This window comes from Lichenostomus cassidix, chromosome 18, assembly GCF_008360975.1.
Source record: "Lichenostomus cassidix isolate B80296 chromosome 18, HeHo_3.0, whole genome shotgun sequence".
NCBI classification, from domain to species: Eukaryota; Metazoa; Chordata; class Aves; order Passeriformes; family Meliphagidae; genus Lichenostomus; species Lichenostomus cassidix.
Window position 1 is genome coordinate 11,308,083 of NC_139498.1, and position 20,719 is coordinate 11,328,801.

Consider the following 20,719-nt stretch of genomic DNA (forward strand, 5'->3'; position numbering starts at 1 on the left):
CCAGGGCTGTGCGGGGTCATTGCTGGTCACTTTTTGGTGATTTGACAAGAGATTTGGTGTAGAGGTGTAAAGAATCACCCCATGGCCATGGGAGAGTATTCCTCAGGCAGTGACACCGAAAATCCCCTGCCCGACACCTGCACACTGTCCTGCTACGGGGCCAAAAGCAGGGCAGAGGTCCTGGCTGTCCCTGTCAGCCCTGCTCAAACACAGCCTGACTCCGGACTGCCCATCCCTGGCTGCTCCAGGACATGCTCTGCTCCAGGGCAGTGATGCAGTGCAGGCTTCTCTCAGCAAGCATCACTCAATTCCCTCTGCTGAGGGACTCCCGCCTCTGCAGGGTCCAGCATGGACCCGAACCTCCTCCCTCTTCTCGTCCAGGAGGAATCCCATCCTTTCCTGGGAGCTGGCCTGTGCCCAGCTTGCTCTCGACCAGAGGTGTGGTGGCTGTGGCCATGCCAGATGTGCTGGTGTGCAGCCAGATGTGCTGGCACTCAGAGCAAGATGCACACTGGGGGAGCTCTGAGGAGGCCAAAGGAGCCCAGGGACGAGTTCACCCACACCTGCAACAACCACGACACCTCGGGCTGATGCTCCTCCAAAGCCCAAGACAAACCCCAAAATCTTTCAGAAAAAAAGTGGAGTTTTTTGTATTTTTGGATCCATTTTCCATCAGAAAGGGTTTTGATGAGAAATTGTTGCCCCACAGGTGTGTGGCCAGGCATAGCGCACCACTTCCAAGACGTTTCTGTTTACCAAAGCATCCCCTCCTGGGTCACTGGCCTGGTGAGATGGCAGTGACCAGCGGGACAGTGACCTGGCAGTGACATGAAAAAGGCTCGGCCAGGACAGTGACAGCATCTTCCACCGTGTGCCACCAGCAGGGAGCATCGAGCAAAAGGCGACTCAGCAGCGCAGGGAGGGACAGTCAGCATCGCCCCCAGTGCTCTCGCGAGTCTCGCAGAACTCGCAGTGCCCAGGACGGCTCTGAGACCTCTGTCACAGCACAGCGGGGCCAGGCGTGCACCCGGCCGGGACAAAGCAGCGCCTCTGTGTCCCCGAGCAGCCCAGAGCCCCCGGTGCTCGGGAACGGCTGTGCCTTCCAGGTTTGGAAGGGCTGTGTCTTCCACAGCAGGTTTGGGCTGCATTCTGCTCTCTGCTCACTCGTGATTTCCTCCTTGGAATTTCTTCATTTCTTTCCCCGCTTGGCAGCACGGTTGAGGATGGATGCGGCATCAACCGGGCTGCTCCTCACTCTCCTCCTCCTCTTCTCCATCCTGTGGTTCCTGGCCTGGAGGAGTGACACGAAGAGGAGCCAGCTGCCTCCTGGCCCAGCCCCGTGGCCCATCCTAGGGAACCTGTGGCAAAAGGACGTCCTGCCTCTCTACAGGCACTACGAGAAGGTAAGGGACAAGTGGCAGTGCTGGAACCATGCCCAGCCCCAGCAGGAGAGACAGCGGGAATGTCCCATGCCAAAATAAAAGGAGAATCCCACAGGTGATTCTTTTCCTACCTTTCTTTTCTCTTTTTCCCTCCATCATCTCTTGCTCTGTCAGAATTCCTTAAATACCTTCTATTGGGAGAGTATCAACCCTGTTATTGAAGTCTTTCTCCTCCTCAAAGGGAGGCAATAACCCCTCTAGGATGGCCCGGAGCTGCTTTCCAGAGATGATGCCTGGAACTCCTAAAGTGGCACTGGGATAAAACCCCCAGGGACAGGGACAGGAACAGGGACAGGGACAGGGACAGGGACAGGGACAGGGACAGGGACAGGGACAGGGACAGAGACTGGGATGGGGCTGGGAGTGGGATGAGGTCGCAGCATTGAGGGAGGCACTTCCCCTCCCTGCTGGGCATTCACCAGTGCTGTGGGCACGAGTCCCAGTTTGAAATGAAGTGAATGGACTGGTGTGGGACCCTGGCTCACAGAGCTCCCTGTTCCCCCAGCTCAGCAGCACCTATGGCCCCATCTTCACCGTGTGGCTGGGGCTGAAGCCGGTGGTGGTGCTCTGTGGGTACGAGGCGGTGAAGGATGCCCTGGTGGGACACTCTGAGGAGTTTGGAGGCAGACCTGAGATCCCCCTCCTGAAGCAGCTCTCCAAAGACTATGGTGAGTGCCTGGATCTCTCCTGGATCTCTCTGGGTGAGCGGATGGCCATTCCCGAGTCTAGGGAAGGGCTCAGGACCCAAGACCTCAAACACTCATTTCCCGCTCTGCAAGACCCTTCAGCTCCTAAGCCCCTTGTTCAAGGACAGTATTAATTCCAGTCAGGTGGTTCCAGCTTTGTTCTGGATTTCTGTAGAGATGGACACTGTGCACATGTGCATCATTCCCTGGTTTCCTGCCCTGCTGCTCCTCAGCCTGGCTCAGAGCAGGGTCCCCATTCCTGGGGAGCAGCAGGGCAGGCAGGGGCTGATCTCCACCGCGTCCCTCCAGGATTTGTCTCCAACAACGAGAAGAAGTGGCGGGAGCTGCGGAGGTTCACACTCAGCACTCTGCGGGACTTTGGGATGGGGAAGAGCTCCATGTCCCAGCAGGTGCAGCAGGAGGCTCAGCACCTGGTGGAGCTCCTGGCAAAGCTCAAAGGTGACGTAGCTCCTGCCCTTGTTGGTCCTGTGGCAGGCAGAGGACACACAACAGCCCCACAGGGCACACGTAGCCCCAAAGCTGTTTGCAGGGCCTGGTGTGGGTGGTCCTTGCAGGGAAGGGCTAAGATCCAGCCCCATCCCTCCCAGGAGCTGCAGGGATGTGCTACAGACATGGCTGAGGGGCCAGCTGGGAGATCCTGCTCTGAACTGGTGCAGGGGTGGCAACCACCGAGGAACATTCCCTGCCAAAAGAACAGGAATAGGGAACTGAACTGTGTGGGCTTGGGAACGCACAGCTAAGACACTGCCCTGGTGACACGGAGTTGTCAGGGGGATGTCATCCTCTCCAATAAAATCCAGCTCCTGCCAGTGCCCACATTTCTTCTGTGGCTTCCTAGAGATGCCTCTGCTTTCCTCAGACCAAGCTCTGGGCAGGGGTTTAGGAGCAGTGAGGTGGATGGAGGAGCCCACAGTTCAGGAGGGCTCTTTGCTCAGGCTGTCAGACCCAGCAGATCCAGCCAGGGTTCAAAGTCAGGGGCTCAGAGCAGGAGGAAAGGCTGTTTTCTGTCTTGAAGCAGATAAATAACGGGTGACTTTGTGATGCTTTTCTCGCTTCTTGTGGCTGCAGGCAATGCCTTTGAGCCAATGACCCTGTTCAGATGTGCAGTTTCCAACGTGATCTGCTCCGTGGTCTTCGGGAGCTGCTACAGCTACAGCGATGCGGCTTTCCTGGAGCTGCTCAACGCCATCGGGAACTACATCAGCTTCTTCCTGTCCCCCATCGCCAAGGTGGGAGCCCTGTGTGCGCAGCACACTCTGTCTGATGCCCTCGGGGGGCTGAGGATGCTCCCTGGTTCTGGGTCACTCCTTGGCTTTGATGGGCCAGCATGGCTTTAAGGGAAGGCACCTGAGCCCTCCTGTGCCCCCTCCCTCTGCAGGTGTACAACACCTTTCCCAGCATCATGCACCACCTCCCAGGGCCTCACAAGAAGGTCCTGGCTGAGTGCCAGAAGCTGATTGACCACATCCAAGAGAAAGTGCAGTTTCACAAACTGACTCTGGACTCCAGCTGCCCCCAGGACTACATCGACTGTTTCCTGATGAAAGCAGAGAAGGTAGAGGGGCTGCAAAATGGGGCTGCCCTCCAGCCTGGCTGCAGCCTGGAATATTCCTCAGGCAGTCCTGAATCCCCTCCCCACCACACCATCCTTGCAGGAGAAGGGCAGCCCAGAGAACATGTACAGCCAGGAAGACCTGATCATGTCAGTGTTCAACCTCTTTGGCGCTGGGACAGTGACAACCAGCAACACCCTGGTATTCTTCCTGCTGATGCTGGCAAAGCACCCCCACATCCAAGGTATGGCAGCAAAACACAGCCGCTCCTGTGTCTGAGGAGCTCAGGGGGCAGGGAGTCCCAGCCCCGGAGGGTCTCGTTTGAGGGCAGACCAAAATCATCCTGTGGGGTCACCTACAGGTGAGAGCCATTAGGCACAGATTGCCACAGGCCAGGGGGATCCAGGTCTTTCTCCCTGTGCTCATCCCTGCCCGTGCAGATGGCCCTGGACTGGCGTGTGGGAGATGCCCTGAGCTTGCCTGATCCAGGGAGGGATGAGGATAGAGACTCTGTTTCTGGGCTGTACAAGGGATTAGGCCAGGTTGCTCCCCCTCTAGCCCATCCTTGGGTTTGGGATAAGTGCCCATGGAGGCCAGTAAGAAATTCTGGGGAGCTCTGCACAGCAGGCACCCAGCCCTCTCTGCTGTCCCCAGCCAAGGTCCAGGAGGAGATTGATGCCGTGGTGGGCACAGGTCGTGCCCCCAGCACGGAGGACAAGCTGCGGATGCCCTACACCAATGCCGTGATCCACGAGCTGCAGCGCTTCCACAAGACCCGCATCGAAAACTTCCCACGCATGACGACGCAGGACGTCCTGTTCAGGGGCTACACCATCCCCAAGGTACACAGGGTGGCCTTGGAGCCTCTGTTCCCGAGGGAGAGGTGGCAGGGGGGGTCGAGTGAAATTTGCCTTTGTTCCTGGACTGTTTGCACACGTCTGAAGGTCATGGGTCTTTCCCAACCCTTGTGTGGCAATGCTCTTTTAGAGGGGAGCAGACAGAGGTGAATGTCACTGTCCTGCCCACACACCTGTGTCTCTTCCTTGCCCATCTTGGAAAACAGCTCTTCCACCATGGAGCCATGCAGGGCTGCGGGGGCTGGAGCAGGAGCTCATCCTGGTGGGCTGCCACGCCAGATGCCCCCACCCCTCCTGGTTTGACCACGAGCATGGTGTGCAGCACCCACACTGAGGGAACACCTTCCACCTTTGGATTTGGGGCAGTGAGAGGGGTTTTAGCAGAAATCCATGGGAATAACTCAGTACTTTGTGTCTGAGCAGAGAGGCTAGAGGGATGGCAGAGCCCCACCTTAGTTGTCCCTGTGGCACAGAGCCATCATTCTAGGCTGCCTCCCCACGGGAAGCTGGTTGGGTATTGGGGTGCACACCCAGCCTACCCCGTGCCCCTCAGATGCTTCCCCCTGCCTAGTCCACCCCAGCAGAGCCCATGGTGTGGTACTGATGTCCCTCCTCACACCTCTGCCCCATCCCTCTCCTGCAGGGCACACCTGTCATTCCGGTTTTTTCCTCCGTGCATTCGGATCCAACCCAGTGGGAGAACCCAAAAAAAGTGGACCCAGCGCACTTCTTGGATGAGAAGGGCGAGTTCAGGAAGCGCGAGGCCTTCATGGCATTCTCAGCAGGTCAGCACTCCCCCCGCCCTTCCAGCTCCATGCCCAGGAGTGCCAGCACAAACATCCACTGGCACCACAGTGCCACCCTCCCCATGGGCTGTGTGCCCACCCTGCTATCCCTTTGTTCTCCATCGGTGTCACCCCTTCTCTCTGTGCCCAGGGAAGCGGATGTGCCCAGGGGAGGCACTGGCCCGCATCGAGCTCTTCCTTTTCCTCACCACGCTGCTGCAGAGCTTCACTTTCCAGCTGGCCACGGAGCACAAAGAGATGGATTTATTCTCCCTATGGCTCGAGATAGAGAGGAGGGCAATCCCGGGCAAGTTCTTTGCTATTCCACGCTCAGTGTCCTCCTGAGCTGGGAGAGTGGGACAAGGAAAGGCTCTTCCAGGTGCCTCCACTCCTGACCCCAGAGCGAGTCCTGTGACCATGAGGCCACAGCCACCATGGCCAGGACACTTTGAGCTTGGAGTTTCTCCTCTGAGAACTGTCAGGCACCTCTGCCACCAGCTCCACAGGCAACCTGCTCCCAACCCTTCCCTCCACATCCCAGAAACATGAGGAAGGCAGCACTGCTTTGCCTTCCCCATCCCTATTCATGCTGTTTTAGCTCCTCATGGCCGTGCTGCCTGGGGTTCCTGGGCTGAGCTGGAACTCCCTCAGTTTGGTGACAGATTCAGAGTGCTCTGCAATAAAAGTAACTGCTGGTGTTTATAAGGACCCTCGTGGTGCCTCTTGCATGGAGCTCTTCTCAGTGCAAACCTCCCAGATACAGGGTTTCAGCTCCATGTCTCTTCCTGGGATGTCTTCGCCTTTCCCAGAACAGCTCGAGCCAGAAAATCACCCAGCTTGTTTTAGCTGATTTCCCCCCACGGCTTTAGTCTTCAGATGAATCTTCAGGAATTTCTTGCTGGTTTCCAAACACTGATCCCAGGGCTCTAAGCCCGGGAGGGCTCCAGGCAGGCAGAGTCCCCTGAGCCTCAGCAGCAGCTGAATGATTCACCTGGAGCAGGAACACAGGTTCCCAAAAAAAAGGGCTGAGGAGCAGCACAAAGGGGCTGTGCCTCAGGAGGACTATGTGGGGATTAGACGAGATCTAAAAAAAAAATCAAATGGTTTGGATTGGGAAGGACCTTAGAGGCCATTCAGTCCCACCCCTGCCATGGCAGGGACACCTTCCACTGTCCCAGGCTGCTCCAAGCCCCAGTGTTCAACCTGGCCTTGGACACTGCCAGGGATCCAGGGGCAACCACAGCTTCTCTGGGCAGTCTGTGCCAGGGCCTCCCCACCCTCACAGGGAGGAATTCCTTTGCAATATCCCATCTATCCCTGCCCTCTGGCAGTGGGAAGCCATTCCCTCTTGTCTTGTCACTCCAGTCCCTTGTCCAAAGCCCCTCTCCAGCTCTCTTGGCCCTTTAGACACTGGAATGGGCTCTAAGCTCTCCCTGGAGCCTCTTCTTCTCCAGGCTGAACAATTCCAATTCCCTCACCTTCCAAAAATACACAAGTGGCTGTCTCAGTGCTTGGCTGTGCTTCTCTGACTCCTCCACATCAATATTTAACTCCAGAAAGTACCCTCAGGTGCCAGTTCAGCTCCCTGTGCAGCTGCTTGGGTTTTTCTGGGGCTCCTGAGGAGACCTGGTAGGGTGGGATGTGATCCCAGCCCTCCTGTTCCCCCTGCCTGGGGATGAGGGTGGCTGCAGAGGGTGTTGAGTCAGCAGTGAGACTCGGGATCTCTATGAAGCCTGGGACTTTAGGGCATGGGGGAAATTGGGGTTCTGCAGGGGTTGCGGAGCTGGTTTTGGTGGGGTTTGCCTTGCCAGGGTGCTCTTGCAAACATGGAGAGGGGGACAGCAGGGACTCTGTCCTGGGGAGGGGTGGCTGTGCCTGGCTAGAGGCAGGTGAGATCAGGGACCTGGTTAATCCTCCTGCCTTGTCCCAAGTGATGGATGAAGAAGCCTTTACTCTAAGTGCATTTGTGACCCTTTGATGACTACATCAGCTCTTTTCGTAACCTGGGCAAATTTGAACTGGGAAAACTATGTCAGGAATGTGTGTGAGAGAAGCCTTTGCACAATCTCTACCCAAACCCCTGCATCAGCACTGTGCACGTGAGCTGGGTGACCTCTGGCTTTCTGTGTCTAAACCCAGTCAGCGGGGTCCAAAGGTCACCCGTGCTCCTGCTTCCCGAGGTGTTCCGTGCCCACCTGCATCAGTGCCCAGCTCAGCTGCGCCCCGGGGCCGTGACACCCTGCCCTGACTGCAGGTCCCCATCCCGGAGGGGCTGCTGCCATCCCCCAGCACCCCGACATCCCCCGATATCTCCCGGCACCCCAAAATCCCCTGGCATACGCCATGCCCATGGCATCCCCTGGTACCCCGACATCTCCCGATATTCCCAGTCACCTCGACATCCTTCAGCATCCCTCGATTAGCGGGCTCTCCCGGGCACTGCGCGGCTCTTAGCAGCATTACGGCGGCGGTTGAAGATTACGGTAACTGTCGCCGGCCAGCCCCGCCGCGGTGGTGGCGGCGGCGGCGGTGGTGGCGGTGAGCCTCGGGCAGGTGAGCAGCTCCCTTCCTCTCCTTCCTCAATGTCACAGCTCCAGTCGCACTTCTACTGATGAAAATCCAATGGCTAGAAGCAGAGAAGGTTTTCCACTCTTCTCGGTAAAACGGTGCGATGTCCTTGGCATGAGGTGGCTCTGGTGTGCCCCCTTGGAGCCTGGGACTGTCACTTTCCCGTGCTGGTGACTGCTTGAGCTGGAGAGTGCAAAGTGCAGAGAAAACTGCTGTACTGCGTCCCCACCAAGCCCACCTAGCATGTCCCGTGGCCCCTCTGATCCCCTGATGTTTCCATAAGTGAGGAGCCCCCACCTCTCTCCAGGACAGTGGTGACGGGGAAGAGGTGTCACCGTGTCCCTCAGACCCCGCTGGTGTGAGCTGTCCCGCAGACCAAAACTCGAGCACTTCCAAGACTGTAAATTCCCTGTTTTCCAGGTGGCCAAGCACCAGAACGTGCTTTTGGCCCCAAAGCACCAAGTGCCCTGCCCAGGAGGGTCCTGATGCAGACGACAGCTCACCCACATCCCTAGCTGATCCAGATGTCACCATGGTTCCTGCACCGCTCCAGTCATGCTCCGATGTCAGCCAATCCAAGGATTTCACTCGCTTCCTGCCGCTCCAGCTGTCCATGGCCATCCTGGGTAAAGCTGCTTTGATTTTCCAGGGCTAGTTTCCCCTAAGGGTAAGGAATGGTCTCCAGGGGGGGATTAGCCAATCTGTCCCTTTAATTTCCCAGGACTTTTGGATCAAAAATCTCTGGATGCCTGTTCTGCTGTGAATCATCACTGGGCCTTCCTGGTCAACCAGGTCCAGGAGGAGCAGGAGTGTCGGAGCATTGTACGGCAGAGCCTCCTGCAATTGCGGGTGAGACACCTGAGCTCCTGTCATTGTAACACACTTCAGAAGGAGGGGGTTTTGCTGCTGCCCAAGCTGTTACAGGGACATTCCTGAACCAGAGGTTGCCCCCAGCTCTGCCATGGCCCCTCTTCCTCCAGCTGCACAGCAAAACTACTGTCACAAGGAAGCACCAGAGCACAGCTTTTACTCTCCTTTAGAGATCCTGTGACTCTAAAAATGGATCCAAACATTCTTCAAGAAAGCAGAGTTTGGTCATAATGAAAATTTCCAGAGATAGTGGAGATTGGGCAGAGCTACAACAGCTTCCAGCTTAGGAATAAGCTTTGTTTGCTCCACCCAGGGAAAGGGAAATGCAAGGTCTCTTTGTGGGGAGTTGGAACACAGGAACGCAGAACTCCTGGGAGAGGCTTGTCCTGGCCAGCAGGACCTGCCAAGACCAAATGAGGTGGGAAGGTGCATCCCCCAAGAGACAGTCTGGAGTCCCCGCAGCCTTTGGGGTGGGAAGGGAGCACAGAAACTCAGCTCTGTGCTGGCCTTCCAAAAAGGCTTCAGGGAAGGTTTCACAGGCTAAAAATGAATCCTAAATGTTGACCAAGATGTTTTGAGAGCCTCTGATCTCAATGAGTTTTGAATCTGAATCAACTGACTGCCCACCAAAGACGAGATCACTTTGAAATTTTGCTGCTTAGTAAAAGCTTAAGGCTAGAGTTTGGGGGGGAAAAAAGCAATTATTTTTCACAGGAAATTAAACCATAGATAGATGAAGTGGTAAATGTAAGCCAGATCTCAAACAACAACAAGGCAGTGTGTGCAGCTCAACTTCGTAACTTCATCCCATGGTAATGAGCAGCATCCCCTGTGTGCGTGGGCTCTGCTGTAATTGTTGTCTCTATTGGTTTATTCCAGGAGTTGTGTCCTAAAAAACCTGTTCCAAACTATGCTAAAAGAGTCGATGTGCAAATTCCCCAGTTAAATAAGGAGGGTGAGGTCATTGAAGTGGAGGAAAAGGAGCAGAACAAGAGACGTAAATCCAAGGTTGGTTGGAAGCTGTTTGTCTTCCGTGGATCCTACATTTCAGTGCTTGGGGAGGAAGGAGGTCAGGTCCTGGAAGACAGCACAGTGAATCTGGAGTTGCTTTGCTCTTCTCCCACTCCTGCTTTTGGATTGCCCTATTGAGAGCAATTCAGAGGGACCGAGGCTTGCTCAGCACCTTCCCACATGGGAGGGAGTCTCCATTCCCAAACTTCTGCTTCGTCCATGTGTGTCTCCAGTCACAGCACAGCCCTGAGGCCAGAGGCCTTCTTCCCACAGAATAAAGGGTGCAGCTGTCAGGCCTTTCATTTATGCCACAGAACATGGCATGGGAACAACCCTGGACTGAGCAGGGGCTTCCTGCACTCTGGTTTTCCTTACCAACACTTCAGGTCTCCGTTGGGCTCATCACTAGAGCTGATATGTTCAATTCTGTGGAATAATGCTGCATTCCTCTTTCCCTGAGTAACTTTTCCATATTTCTCTTTCCATCAGACGGAGGATTTCAGTCTGCATGCAGCCTATCGGGAGCTGAAAACTCACAAGATCAAGCTGGAAGAGAGGAATGTCTTCTGTGGCTCCTACAAGAGCTGTGTCCTCATGGAGAAGTGAGTAGAGTGCCCGGCTGTGGGGCCAACAGCAGCTTTAGGAAAGCTGTCCCACTCCCTGTGATCCTCCTGGATGGCTGGAGAAGGCTCTTTCAGCATCAGTGTTAAGAACCCTCCATGTCAAATCCATTTGTTAAATAAACATACCAAGATAAGCTGTTTTTAAAGGAATAGGGGTCAGTGATCCATGGTGTGCCCCAAGGGATATGGGGCTGCAAGGAGCCCTCAGCCCTCTGTGAGCCCACCCTGACACACAGAGGGGTGTGCAGGACTAGGGACTCTTGTGGCCCCTGAAAGGATTCAGCACTGGAGTGTTGCCCACACTGCCCAGTTCAACACCAGGGAAATGCCGTGCCAGACCTCACAGCTGCCTAAAGCTCACCTCAGCCACTGCTTTTATCCAGGACAGACAGAAGAAGGATAATCCATTACAGTGGTGGGGATTTGGTGGCTGCTACTGCCTCTGCCAACAGAAAAGTGAGGCTGCTCCGTGTGCCAGGAGGGAAGGAAGTGCCTCTTCTGCTCCGAGGCCATGCTGGGCCCATCAGAGCTCTCCACCTCTGTCAGGAAAAAGGGCTTCTGCTCAGCACCAGCTTTGATGTCAACATCAGGTGAGCTGGGATTGTGCCTGGGAAACCCAGCCCTTGGGGAAAGGGAAGGATGTGGATAAAAAATTAATGCTAAGCCTGACTTGATCATTCCAATTTCTCTGACACCTTAGTGGAACAGCTCCTGACTTTAACCAAGTGTGTGTGGGAGAACAATTGGGCACATTAAATAGGAAATAATAATGGAATCATAGAAAGGTTTGGGTTGGAAGGAACCTTAAAGATCATCCAGTGCCACCCCCTGCCATGGCAGGCACACTTTCCACTATCCCAGGCTGCTCCAAGCTCCAATGTCCAACCTGGCCTTGGACACTTCCAGGGATCCAGGAGCATCAACCACCTCCCTGGGTAATCTATGACCTCTCTGAGCATCTTATTAATGAGTAAGATGAATAAGCCATCAATTAAAGTGAAATTCGTCTTTGGTTGGTGCTTTGCAGGTGCTGGAATATTCCCAGAGGTGCCTGTGTGAGAACCTTCACTGGTCACCATGGGACCATCACCTGCCTGGATTCCCACAAGGAGCACTTGGTGTCGGGAGCTGGGGATGGGATGGTGAAAGGTAAGAGCTAGACTGGGAGCTTCCAGCCAGAGGCAAACACTGAGGATAATGGGCAGAGGTCAGGGAGTTGGAGTGACTGGGACACAGGCATGGGGATGGAAGGAAGGGGGTAATCAGAGTGTGAATTCTGTGTGCTTCCACAGCACCCAAAGCTGGGGACAAATGCACACACAGTCTCAGATTGTGTCAGGGACTAGATTCTCATTATTTCTGCTTTTATTCAGAATTAATGGCTTCGTGGCTCTAATACCAGCCCAACTCTTGGGCAAGTGGTATCAACTCTCAGCTTTGATAGAGGTTTCCTTATAGAATAAACGTGAAAAATATGTGCTTTTTCTGGACTTTACATTTAAATTTTTTTGCCATGAAATTATGCTTTTTAAGTCAACACTCAGCTCCCCACAGAGCTGCAGGTACAAGGTGTGACTGTAATCCAATAGTATTTTTAAATTCACGTTGTACTCCCAAAACACATCATTGGGGCAGATGTATTTTGAATACCCCTCCCTTTTGCCCCAACAGTATGGAGCCTGACGAGTGGGAAATGTGTCAGGACTCTGATGCACAACAGCCCTGTGTGGGCAGTGAGGATGGATGGGACTCACGTGGTCAGTGGGTGTCACCAAGGGCTGGTGAAGGTCTGGAGCACTGAGACAGGGGCTCTGATCAAGGTGAGTTTCCTCTTAGGTGGGTAATTCTGTGCTAAATGCTCAAAACTCTCTGCTAGTTCATCACAGTTTTTTCTTTTGTCAAAGACTTTCTAAAAAAGAAAATAATCCCCAGAAACAACCCTCAAAGCAGTTTAAACTAATAAAGGAAACCACAAATAATTTAAAAACTGACTTGAGACCAGCTGTTGATTTTAAGACAGGGTGTGATTTGCTTCCTCCCCATCATTGCTTGTTCTCTGTAGATTTGTTCATCTCTGCTCCTGTGGAAACCTTCAGAACCTGGGGGAATGATGGGAGAGCTTCACTAACCTGGGGCTGGAGCTACCTGGGTCAACCCCAAATGGGAAACTTGCTCTCAGAAGCAGTTTCTGGAGCTGAAGAAGCTGGGCAGCTGTGGGAGGGGAGTCTGTGAATTCCCTGATCAGGTGTCCAGGATCAGTGTTAGTCCATACCTGGGAGAGGAGTGAAGTTCTTTACCTGCAGGGAAGAGTTGCAAGTTGAGATATCCCAGATATCTCAGATATCCCAACTCCAGCTGAGCCCCTTTGCCTATAGCCAGGGCAGCCCCCTCTCTTCCCTTCTGGGAGAACATTCCAGAGACCACAAAGGTCTCAGTGGAGTAACATCTCTTTATCACGTGTAATAAAGATGGAAAAGGGATGGCAATTCCATGCCCGGAGCTCAGCAGCAGCACTGAACCAAGAAGATTTCAGTGACTATAAAACAAACACAGTTATCGATAGGGTCCCCTGGGGCAACAACACTCTATAGAACAATATCAGGCTGGTATCCTGAATGCCATAAGACACCTCAGACAGATTTACATCTGGATAATGACAGTGTTGCTCCTTTTTCTTTTACTTTACAGACATTAGAGAGGCACCAAGGCCCAGTTCTCTGCTTGTCCTTTGACCAGTGGCACCTCGTCACAGGCAGCAGTGATGGATACGCCCTGGGATGGAGCATGTTGGGAAAATTTAGGAGATGCATGACCGCTTTCTTCCATCCCAAGTAGGAATCACATGTATTTCAAGTTGTATCCAACAGTGGACTGAATCTGTAAACAAAATATGCCACTTGTAGGACTAGAAAATGCCTTGATTATCAGTCTTAGGATTTGAAATATCCCCACTTTCACCAATCTTTTCCTCCGAGGCTGTGTCAGGCATGTGGTCACAAACAGCATTTTCAGTAAAGACCTGGGACAACCTGAAATGCAAACCCACAACTACTTTATCACAAACAGGGGTGACTAAAGTGTGATGGAGCACACGCCAATATTCCAAGGATCCCCCCTGAGTCCCACAGGGTGTCACATCACCTGGGCAGGAATAGAGGTTGCCTAGTTTAATTCTGACCAACTGTGTGTTATACTGTTCTCTCAAGCTTCAATTGTATCTAGAACTGCGAAAACTGGAGAATCATATTGTTTTCATTGACTTTCCTGGACATGAAATGGAAATTTCAAATGCAGCAGATGGCCATGACCATATGGTTGCTATGGGGAGCATGGAATCATAGAATCCCAGAATGGTTTGGGTTGGAAGAGACCTTAATGATCATCTCATTCCAACCCCCTGCCATGGGCAGGGACACCTTCCAGTGGAAGGATGTACTGGGCTGTTGATTTGGGCATGGAGTGATCTGAGACTTCTCTGTCAGACCTTTGGAATGTTCTGAGCAGCTCCTCAGTGCAGGCTGTTGCTGCAGCCAGAGCTCTGCTTCTACTCCAGCCCAAAAGAGCTTGCTGCCATTTCTCCTTGTGAAAGTACCATGGAAGTGCCAACCCTCACCTGGTGTGTTTTCAGGGAAGTCATGTCCCTGGAGTTCCTCCACCTCAGAGTCATCAGTGGCTGTGCTGATGGACACATTCGGATATTCAACTTCCTGACTGGAACCTGCCTCAGAGTGCTGATGCCCACCAGCAGCGGGGACCCCATGTCCTCTCTCCATGTTGCAGGAAACAGGTTGGTGACAACATCTGCCAGCAGGCTCTGACCCAAATTTGGTAGATTACACTGTGATTCAAGGCATTTGTGTTTTTCCTCCTCACAAATAACTTTTAAAGGGCTCTTCTGCTTATTAACTGCTTCAATAATCTTAGTTCACAATGGCTGGAAAGAGATTTCCTTAGTCTCTTCAGCAATGTAGAATTTCCTATTTCCATACAGCTGAATATACAGACCCAACTATAAAGCTGAATTCAGAAATTTTAGGAGGCTGGAGAATCAAGCCAATACCTGACAGTGTCTCTGCCTGTTCCCTGACCTACAGCCTCTTTATAACAACTGATAATGAGAAATCCTTCCAGGCTCATTCATTTGTGCACCTCTAACTAGAAGTGGCTCCCAGGTTCTGTGGAAGGAATGGCTAAAACTCTGCTGTGCTTTCAGTGCTGGGCTGGCCACACTCTAAAACACAGCAATAAATGGGCAGCCTTGAAGAAATTAACTCCAGCCCAATCAGACCAGCACAGCCCTCCAATCCACACCTAAATACCCCTGTTAATATTGTATTTCCAGGTAGGTATTTCCATCCTTTAGCACTGCACTGATATAGCTCAGGCCAATGTCAGCAATTTTCATCCTCATTAATGTAAAACTGATTTTGCCACGGAGCTGAATGAAAAGAGCCCCAGACAGCTCACACAGGTACAAGTTAAAATGTGCAGTGTCTGATTGATGGGGTGAATTGCTGCTGCTCCTTCAAGGAGAGGTATCTCAGATCTGTTTGAGGCCCTGGGGTCTCGTGTTTCACAGGAGCAGGACCTGCTGTATCCATGATTCCTGTGCTTTAACGACTCTTCCCTCCCTTCTCCAGGATAGTGACCAACTCCCCCAGCAGACTGGTGCTGTTCCAGTTTGAGGATGTGGTGTGGGACTATTCCCTACCTGCTGACAGAGAGGGGGTGAAGAAGGAAAAGTCCCGGAGAGGGAAGCGCCAGGATGCCAGCACAGAGCAGCAACGAGCTCAGGAGCCTCGAGACAAGTCCCTGAGTTCTCGCCAGTCACCAAAGAGCCATGGAAGACCCAAAAGTATCACACTGAGCTTCTGCTTTTCTGGCTTTTCTAAACTGAGTTACAAATCAAGGACCCACTGCCTTCAGCCCAGCCAATATTCAGACTCCCTGCCGTTTTCGAGAGCAGATGTGCTGTTCCATTTCAATGGTTCTGTCATTTTCTAGGCTTCTGTGAAACCCTTCTGCCTTTTTACAAGGGTTTGGGATAAATTCAACACATTTTTCAAGACAGGCACTGTCATTTTCCAGCTGAGTAAGAGAGAAATCAGTAGTAGTATTCATATCCACACAGCTGGCGGGCTTGGAAACACACTGCTGATTCAGGGCTTGAATTATTCATTACAAACACACCCGAGAAAGTGAGAGAACACCTACATTCAGATCTGTCATCACTGGGAAAGGCAACTGCACAGAAACAGCCACCTTTTCAATTGTAACACAGGGATGTTATTTTCCTTTAAATCAGAGCTATTCAATACAGTGTGATGACAAATCCTCCAGCTCCACAATCAAACGGAATATTGCAGATTAACTAAGAAAGGGTTCCTGCTTTTCAGGCCATCAGATGCCAACCTCCTGATGCAGCTCTACTTGGTAAAAGATAGGACCCAAGGGAACAGCTGGAGCTGTGCCAGGGAGTTTTAGACTGGGTATCAGGGAAAGGTCCTTCCCCCAGAGGGTGCTGGCACTGCCCAGGCTCCCCAGGCAATGGGCACAGCCTGAGGCTGCCAGAGCTCCAGGAGTGTTTGGGCAATGCTGCCAGGAACGCACAGGGTGGGGTTGTTGGGGAGTCTGTGCAGGGCCAGGAGCTGGACTGGATGACCCTGGTGGGTCACCTCCAACTCAGCCTACTCTGTGACTTTTTGATTCTATGATCTGCATTTTGCGGGAAAACCTCTCAACTCCAAATGTGTTGCTTTGTTTTTGGAAACAGGTGGTGAAGCCAAACAGGGCCCTGCTCCCCCTGCACCTGATGAGGCAGAAGCCACTTTGCAGCATGAGCTGCCCAAGAGAGACCCAAGTCGTCCGATGTCCCTTGACAAGTTCCTCTTAACAATCAGCACCCTGCAGAAGTCCTGCAAGCCAGCCCCAGTCCACTCCAGTACTGAGCTCTCTGCAAAAGCCTGGGAAGCACAGGAACAGCGCCCTGAGAAAGTGCCAATGTCCAAAACCCCCCTGCAGCCCGAAGAGGAGCAGGCAGCCCAGCTCCAATGTGCCAGACTGCACAGTGAGTCTCTGACCATGACAAAAACTTCAACACCCTTTGAAACCAAAATGCTGCGGCTCAAGCTGAAGAACTCATTGCACAGCCCCACTGTGAAATCCTCCATCCCTGCTCCCTGTCTTATACGTCCCAGGTTTTGTGGCTCACTGAGAGAAGAGAAAACTCCCAGTGGCCATGGGAAAGATACTGCTTGCCCCAAAGACAGGGATCAGTTCATTGGTCTCTGCATAGCTTCTTCAGAGCTGATCAAACCAACACCTGGCTCGACTGCACAAATGAAAAATGAAGTTCCCAGGACAATAAAGCCCTTTTGTCCCTATGGTTCCTGCAGGGACAGTGAGTTCAGGCTTCTGACAGCAGAGCAGGAGGCACATGAGGCAGCAGCAGCAGCTCAGTGTCAGACACAGCAGGCAGAGCCCATGGAAGATGAGGAAGGAGCCAGAAGAAAAGCCTGGCTAAGGAAAATTAAAGGCCTACCTGTGGATTATTTTACTGGGGAGAGGAAAACACTGGCTCCTGAACTTGGGCATAACACATTTATCTGAAGTAGTCCCTTAGTCCAACTCACAACCACAGCCTGGGGATTCTGGTATCCAGCTGAGTCTGCCATGTGGCTTTAAGTAAAAAATATAGATATATTCATTTATAAATGTTTAAGCATATTTAGTATATTTAAGTATACTCCTTGTATAAGTTTTAAGTGTAAAACACATCCCCACAGTAAGTTTTCCTAAAAAATACTATTGGTATATTCAGCTGTTTCTCAAGGTAGTGAATAGACAGAGCCCTCTCTCCTGGATTTAACTCCCTAAACCTGCTGTTGTTACAAACACAGCACTGATACCAACACAGCTCAGCATGGGGCTCAACCCTGCGAGAATAATAATAAAAACATCTCATCAGAGCTTCTGTGGGTTGATTAGAGTGTAGAATCAGATGATGTTTGGACTCAAAGCTGAGTGCAGGGTGGGGGAATCAGTGGCACAAAGTCTGCTTGGAGGCCAGTAAGTAGGAGTTGATACTGAGTCTGATCTTGTTTAACATCATCATTCATTAATGCCCTGAACCCTGGGCAGGATGGGCTCAGATGCCACCAAACCGTGAGGAGTGGCTGCCACCCTGGAGAGGTGCTGCCATCCAGAGGGACCTGGGCAGGCTGGAGACAAAGCTGAGAGAGCCCTGGGGAAGTTCAGCAGGAGAAGCTCCAGTGCTGTCCTGGAGAGGAACAGCCCTGGCACCAGGACCTGTGGGAAGCAGCTGAAAACTTCATTTCTACAAAATGCAAAACAAAAGTAGAGGGTTCAATTTCCACATTTTTATGGATAAATGCCTACATGTACGTGATTGTGGAAGGTTCCCTGTCCATGGCAGGGGGACGGAATTGGCTGATCTTTAAGGTTCCCTCCAACCCCAACCATTCTGTGATTTTGTGTTTTCCATTAATGCTCAGGATTTAACAGGAAGACAAAAGCCTTTCTCGGTGTTTGAGTATCTGAACTGGTGTACCTGAAATCTGTTGAATCAGAGATTTGAGAGAGGCCAATCCTGCCCATGGTCATGTCAAGGGGCTTTCAGCAGCAGTTCTGGCTTGAAATGAAAGTCTCTGAATCTCTGAAACTCTCTACACAGTGGGGTTGTGATTAGTGTCAGGTTGTTTAATTTAATGCCATTTTCGACTTGCAGACCCTGGGATGAAGCCAGTAAAAAATAACCCCAGGGAGGCTGACAGCTGGCCTGGCCCAGTGCATCTGTGCCAGGGCACAGGGACTGTCACTGCGAGGTGGCTGTGCCTGGCGCTGGTGTCCAGGCACAAAGGAGCAGGGATTTCACATTCTGCCACAGGATGGCAGCTTCTCCCAAGGAATCAGGATAAGCCGACCTCTGCTGCGGCCAAGGAACCTGTCACAACCCCCGGCAGAAAAAAATGCATCTCCTAAAGAAAGCCTGATAGAAAAACATCCCAGAAAGGCTGATTGCTTTTTGGCCATGATGAAGTGAGGAGGATCAGAAGGTTGTGTTCAACCTGGAGTCGATAAATCAGCACCTCCCTGCTGGTGTGGATGCTCAGGTACTTGGAAGAGGCGACAGACAAAGGTGGTGTGAGATCACCCATAAGGGCAGGGCTGCACCAAATGCTTCTGTGATCGGCTTTGGCTCAGCACGGCAGAGGGAAAGCTGGGAGAGGCTGTTGGAGATGGCCTGGAAGGGAATTCACCTGTGGCAAGGTGTCAGACCTGGTACATGAAGTCACAGAGGTAACTCCCATGAAACTGTTTTGCATAGAATCACAGAAGCACAGAATAGTTTGGGTTGAACCTTAAAGCCCATCCAGTGCCACCCCTGCCATGGCAGAGACACCTTCCACTGTCCCAGGCTGCTCCAAGCCCCAATGTCCAACCTGGCCTTGGACAATTCCAGAAATCCAGGGGCAGCCACAGCTTCTCTGGGCACCCTGTGCCAGGGCCTCCCCAGCCTCACAGGGAACAATTCCTTCCCAATATCCCATCTCTCCCTGCCCTCTGGCAGTTTTAGTGCCTTAATCATTCACCTTTGAACTAAACTGACCCATTCTGTGCACCTGAACTTTGGCATGTGCACAGGTGACAAGCTGTGGTAAACTGGCTTGTGCAGGATGTGATGCACCCACGAGCAAAGCCAGGCAGAGTGGTGGCAAGAGTTGTGGTAGTTTTGGTGTAACCAGGTGTAGATTTTATCCTGTTGTGATGACACCATGTTGGAGTCACAGCAATTCTGTCTGTACAGCCCAACAAGGGTCTCTGAACAGAATGTGCTTTATCTGAGGGTTGGTTATAGCTGAAGTGGTGCTATTACAGCAGAAATGCTGGATGCTTCACATGGTGAATAGAGAGGAGCAAGACACTACTAAAAAGCAGCAATAACCTCTTTTGTAAATACTTGTCTTTATTAAAAAGTAAATGGAGTTTTTATGTATTTATCAGCAACACCCTATGATGGCCTGTGAAATGGTTGACTTAAGCAAGCATTGCAAGTTCTCATTAACGAGGTAAACAAAATGGATTTTTTTAATACTGTCCTTAAATTGATGTGAAAACAAAACAGTGCAGGCAGTGAAGCACATTTTAATTTCTAGGGGCTGGATAATACACCATGAGATTACGACTTGGACTTTAGAGTGGGGTGATTCTCATAACTACATCTGCCCTCTGTAAATTCAAAATAAAACATAAAACATGGAGATATAGAGAGACCATTAAACAGACAGGTTTTTACATTATTTAGATGTGTTACGAGGAAGGAATTCCTCCCTGTGAGGTTGGGAGGCCCCGGCACAGGGTGCCCAGAGAAGTTGTGGCTGCCCCTGGATCCCTGGAAGTGTCCAAGGCCAGGTTGGACACTGGGGCTTGGAGCAGCCTGGGACAGTGGAAGATGTCCCTGCCATGGCAGGGGGTGGCTCTGGATGGGCTTTAAGGTCCCTTCCAAACAAACTGTTGTGGGATTCTGTGATGAACACTAACTCCTGTGACTCACTGCAGAACACCCGCAGTTCTGTGGCTGTCCCTGCTGTGGTTTTCCAGGTGTTACAGAGAAATCAAGCGTTAACTTGAATCCAGAGCAGTCCTTAGGGAAGCCGTGAGCAGGAGGGCTCTGACACCTGTGGCTCTGGCAGGAGCCAACAGCACCTGGGGTCACCTGTGAGGAAATGCTGTGACATGGGGAGAGCACGGAACAATAAAGCACACAGTAGTTTTTTTGGGGGGGTGGTTTTTGGTTTTGTTTCTTTTGTTTGTTTGGGTTTTGTGACTTTCTTTTTGTTTTGTCCCCAAAGCAAACGTTTAGCCATAGGCTTTCAAAGAACCCAAACCGACCCTCCCAAAAATCCCGAAAGACTCCCGCCAGAGGTTTGTCAGAATTTTTTATTATTCTTTCTTGAAGCTGAACTTAAACGTTTCGTGCTGCTGCTTCGCGCAATCCAAATAAATTTGTGCTTCTCCGACACCATTTAGTGTGTTTATGTTGGTGGGCTCATGAAGGCCGAGCTGGGAGCCGTACCAGTATCGGGATCGGGCTCTCCCCTCAGGCGGTGCCGCTTTCCCGCTCCCCTCAGCGGGAGTTCAGCTCACCTCAGCCGTTGGCGGGAACAGCGCGCGGCCACACCCACGTCTCGCGGCCACGTCTCGCGGCCAGCCCTCACTAGCGCGCAGGCGCAGGGGGCAGGGCGGGGTGACGGGGCCAAACGCATCACGATTGGCCCGCGGC

General features: G+C 52.2%; 2 protein-coding genes and 1 long non-coding RNA gene across 7 annotated transcripts; 2 read left to right on the forward strand and 1 right to left on the reverse strand.

The window, feature by feature from the left end:
* The first annotated feature begins 851 nt into the window (after nt 1-851).
* LOC146429718 (cytochrome P450 2C5-like) lies at nt 852-8,427 on the forward strand. 4 transcript variants are annotated; one of them, XM_085078037.1, is made up of 10 exons: nt 853-1,135; nt 1,213-1,403; nt 1,948-2,110; nt 2,438-2,587; nt 3,218-3,378; nt 3,528-3,704; nt 3,805-3,946; nt 4,357-4,544; nt 5,203-5,344; nt 5,496-6,049. In XM_085078037.1, exons 2-10 carry the CDS (start codon nt 1,224-1,226, stop codon nt 5,687-5,689), a joined length of 1,497 nt encoding a protein of 498 aa, XP_084934163.1. In that variant the 5' UTR covers nt 853-1,135; nt 1,213-1,223; the 3' UTR covers nt 5,690-6,049. The 4 variants fall into 4 exon arrangements, with proteins under 4 accessions (XP_084934165.1, XP_084934163.1, XP_084934164.1 ...); XM_085078038.1 differs by having other exon boundaries at nt 853-1,106; XM_085078039.1 differs by lacking the exon at nt 5,496-6,049 and adding an exon at nt 8,333-8,427 and having other exon boundaries at nt 852-1,403.
* Nucleotides 6,025-8,342, reverse strand: LOC146429719 (uncharacterized). Its single transcript, XR_014855679.1, has 2 exons — nt 7,739-8,342; nt 6,025-6,428 (listed from the first exon to the last, which is right to left on the reverse strand). It is a non-coding gene; the product is annotated as an uncharacterized LOC146429719 (long non-coding RNA).
* LOC146429720 (F-box/WD repeat-containing protein 10-like) lies at nt 8,406-17,385 on the forward strand. 2 transcript variants are annotated; one of them, XM_085078034.1, is made up of 11 exons: nt 8,406-8,538; nt 8,634-8,761; nt 9,662-9,790; nt 10,283-10,395; nt 10,800-11,006; nt 11,444-11,565; nt 12,088-12,236; nt 13,105-13,247; nt 14,045-14,203; nt 15,057-15,271; nt 16,190-17,385. In XM_085078034.1, the coding sequence occupies exons 1-11, from the start codon at nt 8,445-8,447 to the stop codon at nt 17,023-17,025; spliced, it is 2,295 nt and encodes a 764-aa protein (XP_084934160.1). In that variant the 5' UTR covers nt 8,406-8,444; the 3' UTR covers nt 17,026-17,385. The 2 variants fall into 2 exon arrangements, with proteins under 2 accessions (XP_084934160.1, XP_084934162.1); XM_085078036.1 differs by lacking the exon at nt 9,662-9,790.
* Nucleotides 17,386-20,719: the final 3,334 nt, after the last annotated feature.

Bases quoted from the DNA above. Each gene is read 5' to 3' on its own strand.
- LOC146429718 (XM_085078037.1), top strand. From the start codon at position 1,224: ATGGATGCGGCATCAACCGGGCTGCTCCTCACTCTCCTCCTCCTCTTC. The intron at 1,404-1,947 runs GTAAGGGACAAG...CTGTTCCCCCAG, and splicing joins TCTACAGGCACTACGAGAAG to CTCAGCAGCACCTATGGCCC. The intron at 5,345-5,495 runs GTCAGCACTCCC...CTCTGTGCCCAG, and splicing joins CTTCATGGCATTCTCAGCAG to GGAAGCGGATGTGCCCAGGG.
- LOC146429720 (XM_085078034.1), top strand. From the start codon at position 8,445: ATGGTTCCTGCACCGCTCCAGTCATGCTCCGATGTCAGCCAATCCAAG. The intron at 11,007-11,443 runs GTGAGCTGGGAT...GGTGCTTTGCAG, and splicing joins AGCTTTGATGTCAACATCAG to GTGCTGGAATATTCCCAGAG. The intron at 14,204-15,056 runs GTTGGTGACAAC...TCCCTTCTCCAG, and splicing joins CTCCATGTTGCAGGAAACAG to GATAGTGACCAACTCCCCCA.